The sequence below is a fragment of the Motacilla alba genome, chromosome 13 (assembly GCF_015832195.1).
Source record: "Motacilla alba alba isolate MOTALB_02 chromosome 13, Motacilla_alba_V1.0_pri, whole genome shotgun sequence".
In the NCBI taxonomy this organism is placed as follows: Eukaryota; Metazoa; Chordata; class Aves; order Passeriformes; family Motacillidae; genus Motacilla; species Motacilla alba.
In genome coordinates, this window is record NC_052028.1 from 17001153 (window position 1) to 17023515 (window position 22363).

The 22363-nt window shown below is 49.6% G+C and overlaps 1 protein-coding gene across 2 annotated transcripts; it reads right to left on the bottom strand.

Moving 5' to 3' along the window:
* Nucleotides 1-683: 683 nt before the first annotated feature.
* FBXO38 (F-box protein 38) lies at nucleotides 684-19947 on the bottom strand. Of its 2 annotated transcripts, none has more exons than XM_038150184.1 (22): nucleotides 19826-19947; nucleotides 17601-17736; nucleotides 16547-16680; nucleotides 15332-15495; nucleotides 14827-14992; nucleotides 14357-14494; nucleotides 13944-14081; nucleotides 13502-13595; nucleotides 13110-13240; nucleotides 12679-12849; nucleotides 12292-12434; nucleotides 11283-11508; nucleotides 10769-10888; nucleotides 9889-10068; nucleotides 7971-8657; nucleotides 6242-6342; nucleotides 5978-6080; nucleotides 4877-5043; nucleotides 3633-3778; nucleotides 2599-2702; nucleotides 2272-2385; nucleotides 684-1321 (listed from the first exon to the last, which is right to left on the bottom strand). In XM_038150184.1, the coding sequence occupies exons 2-22, from the start codon at nucleotides 17720-17722 to the stop codon at nucleotides 1143-1145; spliced, it is 3528 nt and encodes a 1175-aa protein (XP_038006112.1). In that variant the 5' UTR covers nucleotides 17723-17736; nucleotides 19826-19947; the 3' UTR covers nucleotides 684-1142. The 2 variants fall into 2 exon arrangements, with proteins under 2 accessions (XP_038006112.1, XP_038006114.1); XM_038150186.1 differs by lacking the exon at nucleotides 19826-19947 and adding an exon at nucleotides 19387-19772.
* Between the last annotated feature and the right edge of the window lie 2416 nt (nucleotides 19948-22363).

Sequence of the window (22363 nt, forward strand, 5' to 3'; positions counted from 1 at the left end):
TTTTCTAGGCTGGTAACACCAGTTTTAAACAAGCATGGAACAGAGACCAGGCCAGAGCAGGGCATTGGCCTCGGCAGGGTGTGCCAGGCCTGGCACCCTGGGAGTGCAACACCAAAATGTGCATTTCACTCCTGCACTGGCAGCAAACGCCCACAAACACCTCTGGGCACTGGGAGCACCTTTCAATACACAACACACACACATTTCGGGGCAAATAGCAGCAGTTTTTACTGACCAGCTGGAAAATGTGCATTCAGGAGGGAGCACAGCCCAGCCCCAGAGCTCCCTGGCTGTGTCACACAGAGCCTGTGCTGCCACAGCCACAGGCAGCTCCACATCCCCTTCTCTGCCTGCCTGAAGGGAGGGCTCAGCTCCCAGCCAGCCAGAACGGGCAGAGCTGTGTTCAGGAGGGTGGAACCAACAATCAGCAACCTGATTTCCATAGTACAGAGTCAAACACGCCATGAAAATGAAATCTAACAGTACAAAAGCTTGAGAACATTCTGTTTCCAAGGTGCTAAACATGGGGGCTTCCTTTCCCCCCCCAAAACGGGTTGAATATTTCTAGAAACTAGCACAGATCACCAAATTCTCTACTTTTCTTTTTTTCCTGCTTCTGGCCTTTTTTTGCAACAGCTGGAGAATATTCTGACCCTTCCAAAAATGCACACAAGACACCGAGATTGTGCTCAACAGGTTTACTCAGACTGGACTCTTAAATGCTCAAGAAAAAGGCACAGATTAAAAGAGACTCTGATGACTCTTTTGAACACAGCAAATGGAATTGTTGTTTACAAGGAAAAAAAATACTGCTATGAATTGTATGGGTTGAAAAGTTCAAATCTTCTTCCCCTTTCCTAATTATTGGCCTTCATTAAAATGGAACTTAAATTAAATTGTATAAACATATGAAATAAAGTCTCAGTATTAGGAAGGTCGGGGTTTTTTTTGTTTGTTTCCTCTATGTACAACTCTTAGTATACAATTTGTACTTTCCATTTTACATTTAACTACATCCTCCTGGCCACGGGGAGAGCCGAGGGCGCCTCGGTGGGGAAATGCTTTGCATTTGGGAAAAAAAAAATCCTGCTTTTTCTTGGCCAGCAGTGCCAGGGGGAGGGAGGGCAGGCTGGGGACACCCCTCAGATGTAGTCATCCTCCACGGGCTCCCCGTTGACGTCGCAGTAGTGGATGAAGATGGCCACGACCCTCTGGAACACGCCCTTCCTGACCTGGCGCAGCTCCGAGATCTCCTCGCCGATGGTCTCCATGCAGATGTCAGCTGAGAGCTGCCCCTTCCTCCTCGGGGCGTAGATGGTGGCTGGGCAGAGACAGCAAGGAAAAGGAGATGTTTCTCCCAAAAGTATTCCCCAGCCGGGCTGGTGGTGCGTTCACACTCGGTACGAGAGGAAGAGGAAAAGCCTCCCCCAGCTTTTCTCTCCTGCCTTCCTCAGAGCTTTCCACAGCTCCAGTCCCCGTGTCCACGTGTCTGGGAGTGCAGCGAACCCCAGAGCATCAGAAAGCCTCTCCCTGGGGCTTCTCTGACACAATTCCAGGTTATCCATTACTTAAATGTTTTATAAACAACAGCAACTGTTAGAAATTGCAAATAAAGCAGCAGCCCGCTCCTGAGTTTTCATGGCTTTAACACCATGACTCTTTCAACATCCTGACTCTTAAATACTAATCAGTTCTTTGGTAATTCAGACCTCATACTGAACTACAGGCATCAGGCCAAGCTAAAATAAAATTAAATTACATCAGTCCAAAATACAATTTTAAAAAGAAATTAAAAAATAAAACCAGAGAAAGGTATAGGAAAAAAAAATCTCTTCCTCATCCTCTTGAGATTCCTAAAGTGGAGCTGGGTAAGAATAGCCAAACTAGGATCAATTAAAAATACCTCTAATGAAGGTACAGGTATTTTTAACCAGGACTCTCCTAATTAAGTCATGGAAGAACATTATTTTGCTCTGCTAGCAAGCAAGGTTTTTAACTGAGCCGCAGCCCTGCCTACCATCATATCTTAAACAAGCTCCTCAACAGAAAGAGCCACATCTTCAATAAATTCTAACCCACACCCTCGCCGTGCCAGGGTTTCCAAGTCCAGTTTTTAACTTTTACATCAAATTTCTTTGAGTTTTCTCACTTCTCTCCAGCCCACCTTAACAACAGATCTACCAACACCAGCCGAAGGAGCAGGAAACTGAGCAGGAAAGGGAGGCACTGCCAAAGAAGCAGTTCTGTGAAGAACCCGAGCAGGTTACTCACTCCTCTCATCGTCCTCAAAGTCGTATCTGGCGTAGCTGTTGGGCTCTGCTGTCCTCAGGGACCTCAGCCAGGGGAAGTCAGTGATCATGGAGTAAGGAGCACCATCCACAATGCCTGGAGAGGGACAGCAGAGGAGCCAAGAGGAAAACACCACCCCTGCAGCACCAGCAGCCCCCAAATCCTGATCAGCACAAAGCAGCTCCTCACTTTACTCCCCCCTGAGCTGCACCCCCACTTCCCTCACAAGGAATACTCTCCACGTCCCTGGGGATGGTGCAAAGCTCAGAAGGGGCTGAGCAGGAGCCCTGAGCTCCCCACAGCTCTCACCTTCCAGGGTGTAGATGTCTCTGCCCCAGGGGTACTTGGGGTATTTCTTCAGGTCCTCCTCAGTCCTGGTGGCCTCAGGGAAGAACTCGTATTTAATCAGCTCTCTGGGGAGAAGGAGGGAGAGGTCAGCCAGGAAAGGGGAGGTGGGAGGGACAAAAAGCAAAGGAGAAACAGTAATACACAACCTTCCCTCCAACGAGCCTGAACCCATGGAAAAACTGCCCCAAGACCCTCACACCAAGCCAGCCTCCATCCCTTCACTCTGGAGAGCAAGCACAGCCAACAGGGACAGCTCACAACTGCTGGATGGGATCCACTGGCTCAATTCCTGCTGCTGGGAATTCTCAGGAGCTGATACTGACTGAACATCACCTTCCACAGAACCAACACTGTTTCTTAAAGCAAATCACTCTTTTAAAAATGATTTGTTTTCTGCTTTGAAGACATTTCCCAACTATTCCAACAACTTCAATGTACAACTGCATTATTGCTGGATGAATGTGAGGTTATTGGGGAATTTATAGGATTTTCCACATGGGTTTACAGTCTGCTTTATATTAAATGCATCTTGACACTGGATTTACACTGCACCACCCAGAATCCAACCTCCAGTAGTAACCAAAGGGTTATTTTTTAATTTGGGTGACAGAAGAGAGCAAGTCTGGAGCTGCAGCGGCTACAGGATACCTTGGCAGAGCCCCTGGAGGGAAAATGCTCCCTGGGGAGGGCCAGGGCTGCCTGGGGAGGGCCAGGGCTGCCTGGGGGAGGACAGTACTCACTGGTGGATGTTGGATATGGTGTCCCAGGGCTCCCTGGGGAAGGTCAGGGCTCCCTGGCTGAGGGCAGTACTCACTGGTGGATGTTGGATATGGTGTCCCAGGGCTCCCTGGGGAAGGTCAGGGCTCCCTGGGGAAGGTCAGGGCTCCCTGGCTGAGGGCAGTACTCACTGGTGGATGTTGGCCATGGTGTCCCAGGGCTCCCTGGGGAAGGTCAGGGCTCCCTGGGGAAGGTCAGGGCTCCCTGGCAGTACTCACTGGTTGATGTTGGCTATGGTGTCCATCCAGCTCCTCACCCGCACCTTGTTGCGGACGTTGGGCGGGTTGCTGAACTCGTGGATGATGCAGATGTGGTAGGGGTAGGGGCCACTGAAGATCTTCTGCTCCAGAGTCAGCGTGTCCACCTGGGGACAAAGACTTGTGAGCACCACAAACACTGCCATGGAGCTGCAGAGTCAACAGCAAACAGATATTGACCAAATCCCCAGGAAACGCAGTGATGAGAGAGAATTTTAACAGCACAAATAAATACAGGACTGAGGAGAGTGAAGCCTCCCAGGGCAGCTCTGACAGTTTATCCTCTTGAATACTGGAATTGGATGGGAAATGTCTAATTTCTGAGGTCTTTCCCAACTCCAATGTGGAAATAAACTCCATAAAATTACAGAATGGTCTAAAACCATTTTTTCCCTCAGAATTTTCGTTACAAGGAGGGGATCAGTGATTTGGGGTTTTATTACCATCTAATATTTTACCACTGTCCTTTAAGAGATGTGGTTTCAAAGCAAAGCTGATGTTATGGATTTCATGTACAATCAACCTTCCCCCGCTGGCAAACCAAGACAGGAAAGCAGGAGAGGAGCAGCACCACAGAGGAATAAAATCAAACATTCCCAACCTTCCAGATCTTAAATGAAGCCCTCATAAATCCTCATCAGACGATTTAAACAACTCCCTAAATGTCCCTGTTTCCAGCTCCTATAGCCCAAGGAAGGAGAGGGTGGCTCCCAGTCCCACCAGTGTCCTGCAGCACTCCAGCATCAGGAGGGGATGGAACTTTCAGAATCCCAAACTCTGCTGTTCCTCAGTCTAACAGGCCATGGGTCAAGGATTTCAGATCCCTGTGCCATGCTCTGCTCACACACAGCTACAAGGAGCACCCAGGCTCTCACAGTCTGAGTTACTCAGTTTGAAATGAAGCCAGTGCATGTGTCTAGGGTGACTTTGTGATGCTGGCATCCCCAGTCACCTGCTCTGTTTATGCTGGACATGAAGCTCTGCACCTTTAAGAGTGCAGTTTCCAATATCCCCTAATGCAATGAACACTGGAGATAGTGAATTTCAATATTTAATCTGGCAGAGCATCTTAAACTCCAAGCAGCAGGTTCTGCAATAGGAGCCCTGCTGGGTGTGAACAACCAAACCTGAGTTGTGCTGCAGCATTCCCTGCCCCAGCTGCACAGCCCAGGCAGAGCTGAGGGGAGGCCAGGCTGCCTCTGTACCTGCTGCATGGGACGAAGGTAGATGATCCTGTTCCTCTCCGGGGGCATCCTGAGGATCTGATCCAGCACCTGATCCATGTTCAGCTTCTTGCACTGGGCGTAGTCAAAGCGATTCACTACGGGGGCATTTTCCACCTTCAGGTGCTTCAGCACACGGCACCTGGTAGCTGGAAAAGGAAATAGAACACCTCAGGAGCCTCCTGGCAGAGACTCCCCAGGCTGGCAGGCTCAAAAGAAGGCAAACAAGCAATGTAAGTTCCAAAAGATGACATAAGTATATCAGATATAGCCCAGCTCTTCATTCTCTCCATATTATCATCAAACTTTTCTGCTGTGACCCTGCCAGAAGTGGCCTTTTAAAAGGACATGTCAAATTTCCTCTAATAACCTTTTCCTCCCTCTGTTTCCTTTCACTGAAATGGTCTGAGGACTGCCACAACTTCCAAAATCAGCTCAAACACGGAGGATTGGGAAGCCGCAAAATGGAAAATAAAATTGTTTCCTTCCTAGCAACACTGCTCATGTAATCCAAATTTCCTTCAAAATAAATGTGCGTTCTAAGTATCCTGCAATAAAGAAATAATTCCTTTATTTCTGCTAAGCAGACAGATCTGTTGTCAGAAGAAAAAGTCTTCATTTGGATGCTGCAGAAAACAATAAATGACCCAATCCAGGAGCAGTCACACCCTGGCACGTGAAACTAATGCAACCTAAGTGCCAGCACTGAAAACAGATTTTTATCATGTCAAGGAGCAAAAGTATCATCCTGTCAGCTGAAGAACCTACGGGAGAATGAAGAAATGAGAGAAAAACAAGGTACTCAAACTCATTTCATCAACTTCTAATTACTGTATTACCATTCTTCAATAAACATCTCATCTCCCTAATTGTCAGATCATTTCAGCTGTTGATTTTCAGATATTAATCTTTATTAAAGCTGTTATAAGAGCCATTCAGAGTGGGAAGCAGCAATATTTGGAGTTCTAATTCATCAGCAAATGCAGCTGATGAATACAAAATGAGCAGTGGCCTGACTTGAATTCTTTCTGGAATTTCCAGTAATGCCAGGGGGAGGAGGCAGCCCTGACATGAACCACATACCATGGATGAACATCATTTTGGGGCAGTCTTTCAGCACCAAATCTGTTATTCCACAGTTGGTCAATGTGATTCCTACAAGGTTTTTGGATTTCAAAGTCAGTACCTGGGGAAAAAGAAAAAAAAAAAGTATGAAAGGGTAAAAATGAAAGAAAAATAAACTGAATTTTATGAGATACAGGAGGGTATGAATTAATATAACACAGCTTCAGCTCCCAACAGGGGTTTACGGTGATCAAGCTGCAGGGGTGAAGGAAAAGCCCTGACCTGAACATGATCATCCTCAATCACAGGGTCACTGGTGCTGGTGGATTTGTCAGCTGTCCTTTTCCTCTTGGTGGTTTGCCGTGGCTTTGGCTTTGCTACTTCTGGAAACAAAAACATGGCAAAAATCTTTGCTCTGCTCCACGCCAGGACAGCTGAGAACAGCCCATGACAATCCTCCCACACAGGTAAATCCAAACACCTGCCTGGCTTCAGAACAAATCTCTGCTTGCTCAAACCCCACTGTCAGCTTGGTGCTCAGAATTATTCCCAATAAATAACTTTACAGGTGAAAACCCAGGAATGCTGAACCTACACCACAGAAAGATGCGGAGCCAGGAAAAGAAAAGATTCATGGTTAGGTTACACTTGAATCTCTGCAGGAAACAGAACGTCCTTGACAAATACAACACCCAAAATAGCCTTAATGTTTAAATAGTAGAAATTATCTCAAACTTCTGGAAAATCTGTTCTTTGTAACTGTCACTAAGTTCTTCCTAATATTGCAAAGGATGCCCAGGTATAAAATCCTTCAATGCTCCCAAGCTCCACCAGGGAACTCAAATTCCTGCTTGATTTAACAGATGACTCTTTGAAAAGAAATCACAAGCATTACTTCCAACAGAAAGAGGAAAAAAATGCCCTAGAATTAATTTTCTGTCACTAACAGAGCAAAATGAGAAATTATTTTACTAAAACTAAGCTTTCTTTATTAAAACATACGTGCACAAAGATCCCCAATTAATTCCTGGTCCTAAGGTAGAAACCAGACATTTAAATTTATTAGCAAGATCTCTTCTTGAAACCTGAGCTGCATCTACCTGCAGAACATCTGAGGGGATTTAGCTTTTGTTAACACGTGGGAGCATTAAATAAACTGGAAAAACACCAGGACATGAAGTGTTTGAAGCATTCCATGTTAACAGAGGCAGGTACTTGCCCTCAATCATCCCTACCTCCAACACTCACAGCTGTGTAAGCAGCACGTTTCATCTTTCAGTTTCATTTTACCTGCCAGATATTCCCAGCAAAGAATCCTGGATATATGAGCTTGTGCCACACTAAGATGATTATTTTGGAAACCAAGGATGTTTGAAAGAAACAGCAAGTTCCCCTCTCACATCTGTTGTTCTCTCCCTTCATTCCAGCCCTTCAGGGGTTTTATTTTATGTCAGGTGAACAAAACAATAACGTGAAGCACGAAGGTGTTTAACAAAAGGACAATTTTCAGTAAGTTTGATCACCCTGCCTTAAACCCTTGGAAGCAGAACCCAATGCAGGTCCACAAGCCTGGCTCAATTGTAATTATGACTTCATTAGCTGATAAAGCACCAGTTATAACCTTTGCCTTCTTGTTCAGATCTAAGTGTAGCTGCTGCCTTTGCAGGGAGTGTTTTAATGGAGAGACAGCTTCTGTTTCAATGAATCACAGCCTCCACAGGCAGGCAGAGCACCAAAAAATTGCATTTGCTTTCAATGGAGTAAAGCAAACACTGGTTAGAATTGTGAAGAACACAGAAAGAGCTGCATAGAGGAAGAAGTCAGTGACACTTTCAGAGAAACCTGGTGATGGCACCACTGTTCCAGCAAGCTCTGACCCTTTCAAACCACTCGAGTTTAAACCCCTGACTAACAAGCTGCACATCAGAGCTCCTGGGGAGCTGCAGCTGCTCAGAGCTGTCTCGTGGCAGCACTGCATGTACTCAGCCCTTCCTCTGCGTGCGAGTCCTACCTGGCTCTGACACCAGAGGCACGTGGGACAGCCTGCTCCTGGCCCTGGTCAGGGGTCTCCGTGGGTACTCCTCCTTGCAGTCCAGCTGCCAGCCCGGGGGCTGCGTGCTCTGCTCCTGGCTGCCAGCCCCACAGGCACTCCCACTAGTCCTGTCATGGCCAGGCTCTCCCGCAGCCCCACAGTCTGGCAGCGTCCTAAGTGCAAAGTCTGGCCCGTCCCTGCAGGCCCCACTGGTGGAGGGGCTCTCCCCATCCCACCCCCCGCCGGTCCTGTGCCGTGCCCGGGAGCAGCAGCGGGAGCAAACGGAGCTCTCCTCGGGCTCCCTCTCGCTGCAGCCATCCCTCCTGCAGGGAGAGCAGCCACACTGCCTGCACTCCTCTCCAGCCGCTGGGCTGGTGCCAGCAGAGTGGCTCTGGGCTGCCTGGGCACAGTCAGGGCTGGGGGAAGCCGAGCTGCAGGAGCCGGACGCTGCCGTGGATCCCGGCGCGTTGCCGCAGCCGCCGTAGGAATCCTTGCTCTTGCTCCTGTCGGGCATGTCACTGGCTGCTTTCATGTCGGCTTTGATCTGCTCGCTGGTCACCTGGCAGCCCTTCTCACAGCTGCTCTCCTCCACGGGGAACTGCTTGGCCTGGCCCCCGTGGCTGGTGCTGCATCTCTTCCGCAGGGGGGTCTTGCCTTTGCCGCTCACTGCGGGAGTGAAGGGAGGGAGAGCAGTGAGAAACCTCCCCTAAACCTCAGTGCTCCTCTGGGAAGGCTACTGAAAACACAGGGCAGCCCAGAGGCCAATGACAATCTCCCCAGGAATGGGAATTGTTAGTATTTGTAGCTGTAGCTGCACCTCTGTAACATCCTGCAGGTATTTTTGGAGAGGGGTGCTGGAGGGTTTGCCACACAAATCTACCAGACTGTCCAGAGCAGCTCACTGCTCACACGGGCACAGCAATGTGAAACTCACACTGATAACAGAATCAAAGAACATGAATAGTTTGGATTGGAAGGACCTAAATCCCATTCAGTGCCACCCGTGCCATGGCAGGGACACCTCCCACTGTCCCAGGTGCTCCAGCCCCATCCAGCCTGGCCTGGGCACTGCCAGGGATCCAGGGGCAGCCACAGCTGCTCTGGGCACCCTGTGCCAGGGCTGCCCACCCTCACAGGGAGGGATTTTTTTCTATTATCTAATCTAGAGAGGCTTCTGTTTTCTTAAATATGAGGAATACATCTGAGGAATCAAACAGGAACAGACAGGACTGAAGTTCACGTTTCAGCAGCTCAGCTCCCCCTCCTGGGTCTGGGCAGTGCTGCCAGCAGCAACAGCAGGCTCAGCTCACAGGTGAATGAAAACCCACACAAACCAAAACAGAACTTCATCCCAGGATCACTGAGGCTGGAAAAGCCCTCCCAGCCCATCCAGTCCAAGCTGTGCTCCATCCCCACCCTGTCCCCAACCCAGAGCACTGAGTGCCACCTCCAGTCCTTCCCTGGACACCTCCAGGGATGGGGATCCAAACCTTCCTGGGCAGCTCCTGCCAAGGCCGGAGCACCCTCTCCATGCAGGAATTCCTCCTGAACGTCTGTATGAATCCTCTCAGCTCCTTACACTACCCAAGCCCCAGATCCCTAACACTGGCAATACAAAAGCTGATGCAAACTCTCTCCAAACAGATTCTTTCCCCCCTGAAACCAGAACTGACATCCCCACTGTGGGCTCACAGGCTTTTGATAAATTCTGTCCCCTTGGGAATCCCAAAGAGGAGCTGCAGGTCTCTGATCAGTGCAGCAGCACTGTCTGTGCTTCTGTACAACCCGTGACTGGAGCTCAGACATGTCCTTCCACCTTCACTCTATGTTCCAAACCAAGCTGGACGTGAACCTGACCCCATGCAAACACTGGAGCTCAAGAAGGAGCGTTGCACACCTGAAGGCTCTCTGGTTTCCACTGGATCCCTGCTCTTCTCTTCCCCATCTGAGTAACTCTGTGCAATGCTGTTGGAGGCGCAGGCTCTGGAAGTGCCCATGTTTTCCTCCTCATCCTCACTGTCTGAATCATGGATGGTAATAGGAGCTGCTTTTACAGCAGGTTGAATGCCACTCGGTCCTGAGAAGGAGAATATCAGCATTTCATGTAAAAAATAACCAAGAATGGATTAAAGCACTGAAAATCTTTTAGCACTGCTTGAAAAACTGGTAAGGAATTAACTGGAGTCAATTTAGCCACCCATTCTGTGGGTCCCTCACTAAAATCTAAATGGGAGAAGAGCAAAAGACTGCATTTCAGCATTAAAGCATTCTGGTTTGGAAGGGGAGGAGTGTCACAATGGAGTGTTACTTCATGTTGTTGGGATATTCAGTAGAAAATTATATTGTCCAGCAGAAAGTGGCAATAAAAAAATCAAGACTGCCTTGTGTCACTAATCAAATTAAATTAAATTAAATTAAATTAACACTAGAACAAGTTGTGTGGCTTAAGAAAAGGCAAAAACAACCCAAGTGCTGCAGTGAAAGAACTAAGCCCATGAACACCAACAGAGCAACAGGACAGGTTCATTCAGGCCTTCTGACTTTTATTATACTGAGCACAAAAATCAGGCTTTAAGGTCAAGGTATTTCCCTGCACATGCAAAGAAAGCTCTGGGCTGTAACAGAGGATAAATTCCTTCACAGAACTAAGCTGTGCTAACATGATTATTCAAGATCAGAATTCCCTGCTGAAGCAAAACATCCAAAACCAGACTGACAGTGGAAAATGAATCCCTCAGGGAGATACCAAGAGGTGATTTCTTCCCAAACCCAGTTACCTGCTTGCTCCTCATCCACCTCCATGGGAACAACAGCCTGGCTGGGAGCTGGCAGCTCGTCCTGGCCCTGCCCAGCAGCCTCCCCTTCCTCCTGTGCCACCTCCTCCATCTCATTCAGGGCTGCAAAGGGCAACAGGAGGTCAGGAACAGGAAATGGAACAAACTGAGCCCTCCAACACCCACAGGAAATAAATAAAATCTGCCTTGATTCTTTTGGTGAGCCTCTGGGTTTCAAAAAGTACCTCACAGATTTGTTCTACATCTCTGTAGCCAAAGCCCAGCCTAACTTTTGGGGCTCAGTTCACTCGGATTAAAGCTCCACACCAGGAGCTGAAAGAGCAACAAGCTTTCAGTGCAGACTCCCATCTTCACCAGGAGCCTATGTGAGTGGGAATGCAGATAAAATCCCCCCCCAGAAGCTCCCCCAGGATTCCTCTCAGCTGCAAATCCCCCCAGAAGCTCCCCCAGGATTCCCCTCAGCCGCAAATCCCCCCAGAACCTCCCCCAGGGTTACCCTCAGCCCCAATCTGCTGCTCCTCAGCGGGGCCCTCCTGGCGCAGCTCGTTCTCGTTCTGCTCGTTGGGGTGCTGGTGGTTGTTGTGGTGCATGTTGGGGTTGTTGTTGTTGTTGTTCTGGTGGTTGTTGTTGTTGTCATTGTCATTGTTGGAGTTCTGATTGCTCACCAGGGCAGAGGAGACCCCAATTCCTGTGCCTGCACTTAGGCCCACACGAGCACAGCCCTGGAAACAAAGAGCAGAAATTCAGATTTGAAAACGCAGAGCTGTTAGCTCAACATCCCCTAAAGGCAACAGGAAAACCACTCTGCTGCAACTGTCTAGGAATTTGTCACTGTTCAACTCCTAATGAAAGGGAAAGTCTCAAAGCACTTCATTTGAATCTATTAATTGTGTTCATCTATTAATTGGCTGTGGGATGGTGACATGAATACAAACAGCAGACCAGAGCCTTCCCAGCACACGAGGCACCATCAGTGGCCAAAGGAAGCAGTTTTACACTTCCCATTGCCTGCCAGCAGCTTACCAAGGATTTGTGTTACAGTGTGGGAAGGGACAACATGAAGAAATAAAATTCCTGAGCTCTGAAAGCACTTCAAAAGGGAAACACTATCCCCATTTCACCCAGCAAAAAATCATAAAAACCTCTTGCTGTTGTAAAGAGGTCTAAGAGGCAAAAAACAATACAAAAAGCAGCAGCACAGTGAAATATCAGCAGGGACCTTGAGAGAATCAGTGAGTTTTACTTTCCATAGAATCAATGAGTTTTATTTTCTGGTCACACGTTCATTCCCTGCCACTGCTCCCATTTGCAGAAGCAGCTCCACTCTCCCCAGCATATCAAGCTAAAAGCAACTGCAAACCAAAGTCATTTTTCACCAATCCCTCCAATTAATGACAGCTTTGAGAGGAATGCACAGCAGCTGGAGCACACTGGTGTGCCAATGAAATGGAAACAAGTGAAAACTCTGGCAAGGAGAAAAAGCCAAAGCATTCTCTGGAATTTACCTTTGGAGGCTCTCTGAACATCTGGTCCAGAGAAATGAACTCCAAGCTTGGCAGTAACTCGATGAACTGACTGAAAGAGTCCAGCTTGATGGCATGGCACCTCACCAGGGTCAGGTCAACCAGGCGCGTCCACCTCGAGTGGTCTGGGAACACAAGAGAGGCCTTTCCTGAGGGATTCCCACTTCACTGCTTGTTCATCCCCCCCTTTTCAGAGCTGACAGCAGCAGCCTCTGGATCTCCATCCTGTTCCCAGCACCACCATGGCCCCAAAGCAAGCATCATCTACTGTACTTACTAACAACAGAACAAGCAGTACTAGAGCAGAGAAATTCTGGTTTAGCACAGAAATTCATAGAATAGCTCTGAAATTTCAAAGGTGTGCAATACCTGTGATCCAATTATTTGGGTTATGTAGATGTGGGCAGTTGTAAATGACCAGATACTTGATGAAAGAAAAAACTTCATTTACAGCTTTCATACCAATATCTGTAATAATTCCTGGGTTTTCAACCACATCAGCCAAGCCGTACCTCACCAAGTCCGTACTCGTCATTTTACCTATAAAAGAGAGGAGCAGACACAGCAGTAAATCTGCCTTTTCTAGCAGCACTTTCTAACTCCTTACTGATCAGATCATTCCTTTAACAAAGCTCAGCTTTCCCAGTCTCAGGGAGTGAGGAAAACCAGATCTGGCTGTAGGAGATCAACAGCCTCAATACATGCAACATTAATATTCTTATTAATCACTGAGAACGTGATGGAAAACACAGCAATTTCTGTAATCCTTGTGGGTTTTATGGATATAAAAAGTGTCATACACTGTAGTAAAAACTCATCAACGTAGCCTAGGTGAAGAGTTTCAAACTGTGGGAATTCCAGTTCAGCCATCTTCAAAGCAGAAAAAACACCATCTTTGGTCAAGGAAGGCTGGATCCGCACTTCGTGCAACCTGCAGGGAATTCAGAATTGCTCCTATCAAAATTCAGGCCGCAACACAGAAAACACTCCAGAAGGTGCCTGATCTAATAACACAGAGAATCTGGCAGGACTCAGAGGGTATTTGCAGTTATTTTAATCACAGAACGCTCTCGTTATGCTAAGTTTGTATGTGTATTCCTGAAACTCTGATGGCTGTTCTGGCTCTTGGATGTCATCTCTAAGACATTTGTTTTGAAAAAGGGGAAGCCAAGAGAGATCTGAAGGGAGGTACCTTCGTGCAGCAGTTATGATGAGGTAGCCAAGATCCACTTCAAGTGCATTCTTGCAAGCTCCCAGAACTATAGTGTGCAAATTCCTAAAACCACCTGGCAAATAAAGAACAGCCTTCTTACTCTTCAGCCTCACGTCACAGCCCTCAGCCCTACACATTTTCACCAATGTTGTCTTAATCTTTTTCAGCAAATCAAGAAAACAAATATTTGCACCCAGCTCCTCCAATTCTGGTTATGCTCATCAACAAAAGTAGCTCGTTAAGAGTTAACTGCAATTAGAATATCAAAATTACACTCAACACAGAGCTTGTTTAGCACTGTGGCCATAGCTCCAAACACTCAAAAAAGAATATGCTACAGACAAAAAGCCCCCAGAATTTGCTGAAGCTTTAATTAATTAATTTATTTTCATTTAGGTATGAGGGAGTAGGAGTTTCCCACCGGATCTCCAGCTGTCTTCTACCACGTGCTGGATAAGTCCTCCAAGAAACGGAACACGGACCAGCTCCAAGTGCTCCAGATTCCTGGCAGAAGCCAGGCCTGTCACCAGGGGAACATACTTCAGAGAGTTTGTGGGTCCTGCACACAACAAGGCCAGAAAAACAGAGCAGATTGTTCACTTCTCCCTGAATTATCCCACGGAAGAACTAAAACACATCCACACAAATCCCTCTAGAGCAGGAAGTCAACAGAACCACACAGCAGCAAGTAAGGGACAGGACAGGGAGAGATTTCTGTCCAACACCACAAATCAAACAAGGGCTGCTCTCAGAATGCGGAATTCCAAGACTTTAACAGAACCAGATTTCCTCCATGCTCTACCATCCCCTTCAGACAGGAAGAATCCCTCTTACCAGCACAGTTCCTCATGACAAAAGCACGCAAGCTGATACAAAGGAAATCTTTAAAAGGCTGTGGTTTGGTGAGTCTCACCCACTTCAAATAAAGGTGCCTCAGCATTGGGATACAAGGAATCTCAGGGACATTCACCCCTAATAATACATAAACAAAACAAACAAACATTTTAAACAAGCTTTAAACTAATCCTCTGCATGACAAATTCCTGGCTTTCAAAAGGAAGCTTTTCTGTGCTTTGTGGCAAGTGAGAAAAGCTGTGAACACTTGAAACACAAGTTCTTCACCTTGGTTCGTCAATAATTCTTTAGAACTTGCCCTCTGCACCTGCTATCAAATATCCAACTAAGATCTCCAAGATGCCACAGCCCAAACTCCCTCTCCTCCAAAGAATTACAAATCTGCAGAGTTTCAAAGCCTTTAAATCCACCTGTGTTGAAGCCAACTATTTCACCACGACCACACTCACCTACTAAGTGCAAAGTCTGAATTTTAGCTCCTATAGGAATTTTCAGCTTGTTCTCAGGAGGAATTGGAAAAGCACCATTACGATTACGAAACTTCCCTAAAATGTGGACTTGGGGCATGTATGTCCAAATAGCTTCCACCAGCTCTAAATGAGAGGTCTCAACACCCTGGATAAAAGGAAGCAAAGCAAATGCTCTAACACCAGTTCAACAACAACATCCTCTTAACCATGTAAACTACAGAATGCAACGTTATTTCACTTTTCATTTCTAGCAAGACTTGTCTGTTTAAAAGCAGAGGGATCAGAGCTTTAATTCCTTGCTGGGCTTAAGAGCACCTGGGATTCCCAGCGGTGCAACTAAAAATAGCTGTCATCAGCAAACAGGGTCACAATTAACTCCTCCCTGTGCAGCCAGGCCTAAAAACCAAAGCCCTGGAAGCACCAAGTCCCTGTCACAATTTTTAACAGTGCTGAAGGAGGTTCTCTCCCAAGTCCAGCCACTCACCAGCAAATTTGGACAGGCCTGCAAAGCCTCTAAAACTCCAGGAATGCTGAAAGCTTCGTGGCCACGGACTCGGCGCCTTTCCAGATACCTGGGATGAAGACCATAAAGTTGTTCAATGTCTGGCATCTTCCTCAGCAGCGTTAGGAAGCTGGAATCAGTGAAACCTAAGACAACAACAACACATTTGGTATTGGTGTGGCAGCAGACACTCGGCTCTGAAGGGAAAGCCAAACACACTTCTCTCTTTATGTGGCAGTACAAGTTCTGCGATGTTGAAAAGATGCACTTGGTGAAGCAATAGCTTTGCTTTTACTTCCACATTTTAGAAACCATGACCTAAATACTCCCCTGCCTTGAATTTTGCAGGTTTGCTACAGGTTTCCTTCAGAGGAGGGTTCACTGTGCTCTCTCCCTCCTCACATGAAGCTTTGTGGGTCTATTTTTCCTGGAATTCCATTTGTCAACTCCATGGGTCAAAAAAATCCCACCTGGATCCCTTATTTCAGTTCACTATTCACCACAACTCACACTTCTCACAGAAACTGGATGGTTTCTTAAAGCAAAGGTTTATTTTACTCTAGTGAAAGACAGCATATAAAAAGGATTTTAACTGGCTAAGTTATTTGTATTTACACCAATTTTAGGTTAGGTCTAAACACCTGCTTAATACCAGCCACAGTCAATTTCTAAATCCTTTCACTTTCAGAATTCCCTCATTTTAGCTGTGTCCCCCACCAAATCTCAGCAGTGCAATTTAAACCCAACAGAAATCCTGGTACTCACAGGGTTCACCCAGACTGACAAATTTATCTATTGATCTGCAGGTGACTCGAGGTGTGACATCAAAACTCATCCTTACATTGCTAAGTGCTGGCAGATGAGTTGCTCTCTCACTCCACTCTATTTTTTGCTGTCTGCATGCAAACAGCCTCTTCATGGCAATAACCCCTGGATAAACTCCCTTCCAACAGTCAGACAAACACAGATTGTATTGACAGGTGCCTACAGAGCACTCCCAGTCACAGAACGAACTGGCTCGGAAAAGACCTTTGAGATCATCAAGTCCAACCTATGACCTAATACAGCAACACGCCAAATTTGTATTTGTGTGCAGACAGACTTGGCAAGCCATCCCCCAAGGCAGGCAGGCACAGGAAGGGAAGATCCGGCAAGGCCAGGTTTATTGAGCAGAGGAGAGGGCAGGGAGCAGCTCACCTGTGGGCATGTACTCCCACCAACGCCCCGCACACAGATCCACCACCTTGACCACGCGCAGGTACAGCGTCACCGCCTCCTTCAGCTTCCGGGACAGGCACTCCATGCACATGATGTCCTGCAAGGGCAGGTACCTGGGGACAGCACAACAGCCCCTGCTGCAGCCTCCAGCTGGCCCCAGGCTCAGCCCGGCTGCAGCACAGGGGCACTCTCACAGGGCAGCGGGGCTGCTCACACGGGACTGCCCGCAGGTCAGTCGGAGTTCTGCTCAGCAGTGACTCAGCAGCTCCTGACACTGAGTGTGGAACACTCACACCAACGGAGTACTCCATGCACAGGTAATTTGGTTCTCTGGTTCACAGAATCACAGAATGTTTGGGCTGGAAGGGACCTTAAAGCCCATCCAGCCTGGCCTTGGGCACTGCCAGGGATCCAGGGCAGCCACAGCTGCTCTGGGCACCCTGTGCCAGAGCTGCCCACCCTCACAGGGAGGAATTTCTTCCTTAAAGTTAATGCAAACCAACCCAAACCCTGCTGACCAAGCCATTTCCCTCAACAGGTTTGATTAAGTTACTTTCTTCTTCTAGCACGTACTGCAAGCTCAATTTCCAAGTATTTTGGAGAGCCGCTGTTTTCCAAGAACTTATGGGTGAGGCATTATGTTTTGGATAACAGGTCTGAGTGAACATCCAATAGAAGGACTTTGTGTTTCAGGGGAGGTCACATCCTCATCCCTGATCCCTTCAATTCCCAAACAATTACCTCAACTGTGCCCTACCCAAAGTGTATTTCTGCTCTAAAATCAGTATTTATAACAGAATTAAATCACTTATTTATCTCCTCTTCATTCTAACATTCATGACACTCACATAAATTCATTTTCAGTAACCAAATGACTTTTGGAGACTGAAACAAACATTTGTCATCCCCTTTTATCCGCCACTCCACCCGTGGTACATCCACTGTTCACTGTGTCACAAACAGGTGAAGTCGGAGAAAAAATAAAGATCTCTAAAATAAGAAGCACTGAACTGATTTCTGCCGGGCTGCTCACCTAAAGATGTGGCAAAGCACTTCATGAGAGAGTTGGTTCATGTAATCTTTTGGCTCCTCAGCTTTGGTAGACTCTGCCCCTTCCCTGCTCGCTGCTTTCACGGTTTTCCGCCGGGGCCCCATCTCTGCTGCGAGCTCTGCGGGAGGAAACGGGCACAGAGTCATGAAATGCAGGCACCTGGGACACAGAGGGACACAGCAGAGAGGGAACAGCACTGAAGATGCAAAAAGCAAGCTGAGGTTTGATTAGACACCGTAAGGGCTCAGACAAAACCTGAGGATTCTCGGACAAAGCCTCCCAGCTGAGGGAGTGATGAAGAAATGTCACCACAGCTTTAACCAGGGATCAGCTCTTTTTATGAATAAAAAACCTTCAGAGTGCCCACCCTGAGATCAAGGCAGTCACAGGGAAGCTGTGCAGGGATCACCAGCTCAGCACCAACGTGCCAGTGCAAAATAAAAGTCCAAAGTCTGTCCAGCAGAAAAAATGATTTATTCTTCTTTTTGGAAAAAATGGGCTCCTTGCTGATCATCCTCCCAAAAAAATGCCCCATTAAAAGCCCTCAAAGCAGCTCCTCTTGGAGGCGAGAACAGCAAGAAAAATATTCAGTTACAGACTGAGTTACAGACGAAAGGCACAGAAAAACTGGGGGTCACTGGAAGCAGCGCGCAGGATCCTCTGCTCCTTCCTGAGCTCTGGCCTCCCCTCTGCAGCACTCACAGGCTCTGGGACCCCAATGCCTCACGGAAAAACACCCCCAATTACCACGGAAGCAACAAATCAGCAACTAAAGCAAAGATGAGCTCACTGCAAGCAGAAAATCACCTTCTGCAGATGCTGAGAGAGCCTTTCACGACTGTGTCTGGCGAAGATTTATTTTATTCTAACACAAGAGCAAGAATGAGGAGGGCAAAGCATCACTGAACCTGAGTTTAACAGGTTGGATGCCAAAACTCAGTGGGATTGAGGATAAAAAACTGGTAAAAAAGGCAGATTTTGGACAAGCTTTCAGCAAGGCCTCGTTGCAGCCTCCCTGTGATGCCGAAATTGAAATACTGACAGTTTTGCTGTGATCTAATTACTGCAAAACACGTGGTGCCACACATTTTGGGTGCATTTTAAGTTACTAACTGCATGTTGCTATTACTTTATTTTAAAGGGGGATATTCAAACTATAAATCCCACTTGGATTTGTTGTTTGAATGGATCTCTGCTCCTCTGGATTGGGGGAATTCTCCAGCCAGGAGTGAAGGCCCTGTGTTTGTTCTTTTCGGGGCAGGCTGGAAGGGCTCAGTTTGGGGTGACCAACCTCCCAAAGCCCAAAATTAACTATTTATAGACTGAATCCCGAGGAAAACATCAATCCCCAGTCACCTGGGATAACTCAATTTGAACAGAGGATTGCAACACGACCTAAAACCTTCCAGGCTGGCACAGCCATGTGCTGGGAACAATCCAGCAGGAAAGAGAACAGCAAAAGCACTGGGGCAAAAGGCAAGAGAAATGAAAATATTAACAACCAAAGCAGGAAAAATCCTGTAAGACACAAATGACAGCAGCACAACCCGCCCCTGCCATGAAGGGGGGAAAGAAGGATTTGTCTCCATGAGTCTGCAGTTTCTGCACAATAAAAGCTCCTCCTGGGGTTATTCTGAGCTAATGAGCACAGCTTTAACAGCCCATTCTACATCAGCGAGCTGACCCCGTTTAAAAATAAAAGACAAATCTCCTCTGCAGGAAGAGCTTTCTATATGCCACGAAGCAAACGGGATTCTGCGGCCCCCACCTCCATTTATTCCCAACAATGAACGTCGCACGAAACAACAGCTCGACGTGCTCTGTTCCCGATGAGTAACCACACCACGGACCTTAGAAAGCCTAAAGAACCACGGGGAGACTCCGCAGCAGCGAAAGACGAGGAAAACCGCGGCGACAGCAGCCAGGGCCGGCCTGGCAAGCGCCGCTACGGAGAGGCGCTCCGGGAGCGGGGGAAACGCCAGGACGCGGCGATTTAAGAGATAAGCCAAGGAAAAACAGGTTTCCCCGCAGCCCCGTCACCGCCGTTCACTCCCGGGGGGGCCCTCGGGGCCTGTGACAGCGGGGGCCGGCCCGAGCCGCGGGGCCGGGAGGCGGCGGCAGCCTCCGGCTCCCCGCCCCGCCGCCCCGCCGGCCGCGTCCCCGTCCCCTGGCGCTCGCTGCGCTCCCCTGGCGCTCGCCGCCCTCACCTGCCCTGGCTCCCCGCGCCGCCCTCGCCCCGGTTGTGGCCGCGGGGCAGCCCCGGCCCCGCTTCCTGCGCGGCCCCTTCCGCCAGCGCCGCCGCTTCCTGCGCGCCGCTTCCGCCAGCCGCGCTGCGGGCCCGCCCCGCCGCCAGCCCCGCCAGCCGCCGCCAGCAGCGGGGCGGCACCGCCCGGGCAGGGCTGAGGGCACTGAGAGCGCTGCTCGCTCAACGATGCGGGCCCGTCCCGCCGCCAGCAGCGGGGCGGCACCGCCCGGGCAGGGCTGAGGGCACTGAGAGCGCTGCTCGCTCAACGATGCGGGCCCGCCCCGCCGCCAGCAGCGGGGCGGCACCGCCCGGGCACGGCTGAGGGCACTGAGAGCGCTGCTCGCTCAACGATGCGGGCCCGTCCCGCCACCGGCAGCGGTGCCGCACCGCCCGGGCCGCGCTGAGGGCACTGCTCGCTCAACGATGCGGGCCGGGCTGAGGGCGCTGAGGGCTCTGCTCGCTCAACGATGCGGGCCGGGCTGAGGGCGCTGAGGGCTCTGCTCGCTCAACGATGCGGGCCGGGCTGAGGGCGCTGAGGGCTCTGCTCGCTCAACGATTCGGGCCTGTCCCGCTGCCGGCAGCGGGGTGACGCCGCCCGGGCCGGGCTGAGGGCACTGAGAGTGCTGCTCGCTCAGCGCTGCGGGCCCGTCCCGCCGCCGGCAGCGGGGTGATGCCGCCCGGGCCGCGCTGAGGGCGCTGGGGGCTCCGCTCGCTCAGCCCAGGGCGACGGGCACGGGCGGCAGTGGGAGCGCTCGCAGAGTTGCAGTCCCAGCTGTGCCGAGCTGAGGGCACGCGAGCTCCGGGAGGTGCCCCTGGCAGGGCGGGATGAGTTGGGCGTGAAGGTCCTTCCAGCCCAAAGCACTGCAGGGTTCCCTGAGCAGCCAGCCCAGCTCCTGGCCCTGCACAGACCCCCCAGATCCCAGCCTGGGATCCCTGGAGCGCTGTCCAAGCCCTCCTGGAGCTCTGGCAGACTCGGGCTGTGCCCATCCCTGGGGAGCCTGGGCAGTGCCAGCACCCTCGGGGGAAGAACCTTTCCCAAAATCCAGCCTGACCTCCCCTGGCCCAGCCCCAGCCCTTCCCTGCCCCAGAGATCGGAGCTGCCCCTCGGGAGGAGCTGCAGACCCCAAGGAGTCTCCCCTCAGCCTCTCCAGCTGCACAATCCCAGTGCCCTCAGCTGCTGCTCCATGGCCCCTCCAGACCCTTCCCCATCCTCGTGCCCCTCCTTTGGAGGCTCTCTACAAGCTTTAGAAGTCATTTTCCCTGGAGTCTTCACCCTGGCCCCACAGGTGTATTTGCAGCATTGTGCAGGTCTGCACTTCAGCCTTGTTTTAATGGCTGTGTTTGGGTGGATCCCAGCAGAAATCACAATTCCCTCAACGTTTTAAAGTTGTGTTCCATGCAGGCCCCAAGGGATTGGGTGACGAGGCTGGTTCATCAGCCAGCAGAGTGCTGGTGAGTTATTTTCTGTGAATGACAGCGTGCAAAGACTCAGCTGCTGGTTCAGGGACAATCCCCGAGGAATCCACAACGCTCTGTGGCAGAGTACGAATAACAAAATTAATTCTCAGCAATCCCTGTGGATTTTGGATGTGTCAACAGCATCACTGAGGTTGGAAAAGGACTCAGAGGTCACTGAGTCCAACCTGTGACAGCAATACAGCATCAAAACCAGCAGAACATCCAAAAATCGGCCCCAAAAATGGGACAAGTTCTTGTGGGAAGAGCAGAGCCAGGTCCAGCAGAGCTTGTCTTGCCCTCCCTCAGCCCAAGGCAGGGGACACAGGGGTGGCAGCAAGGGAAGGTTGCCTGAAGGACACAGGAGACACTAAATGGAACTAAGGAATTTGGGCAGGGCCCTGGGTTGAGCTGTCAGTGAAACAGTCACAGAATGTGAATGGTGAAGTGGTTACAAGACAGACAGCAGAAACCAAAGCCACCCCATTTTTTCCTAGCAGAAAGCCTGTGATTTATCCCACAGGTCAGTGGTTTGTGCATCTTTGAAGGGTTTTGGTTTGCCCCATTTCTTTCTCCCTGTTCTGTTTCCTATTCCACACCAGTATTTCATTTTCTGTCTCACAGAATCCGAGCTCTGCTTGCTCAGGCTCTGCTCATTTTCCCTTCCCCACATTTCCATGGCACTGCTCCATCCCACAGACCCGACTGTCCAGCCTGGCCAGCCACTCCAGCATTTCCTCCAGGTGTCACTTGCAGCAATTTGCAGATGATGTTCTGTGCTCTGGTATGTGGCAGGAGCTGCTGTGCCTCTCTGCCAGCTTTGGGCTGACAGAAATCACCCAGGAGCTGCTGTGCCTCTCTGCCAGCTTTGGGCTGACAGAAATCACCCAGGAGCTGCTGTGCCTCTCTGCCAGCTTTGGGCTGACAGAAATCACCCAGGAGCTGCTGTGCCCCTCTGCCAGCTTTGGGCTGAGGGAAAGCTGCTGTGCCTCTCTGCCAGCTTTGGGCTGACAGAAATGACCCAGGAGCTGCTGTGCCTCTCTGC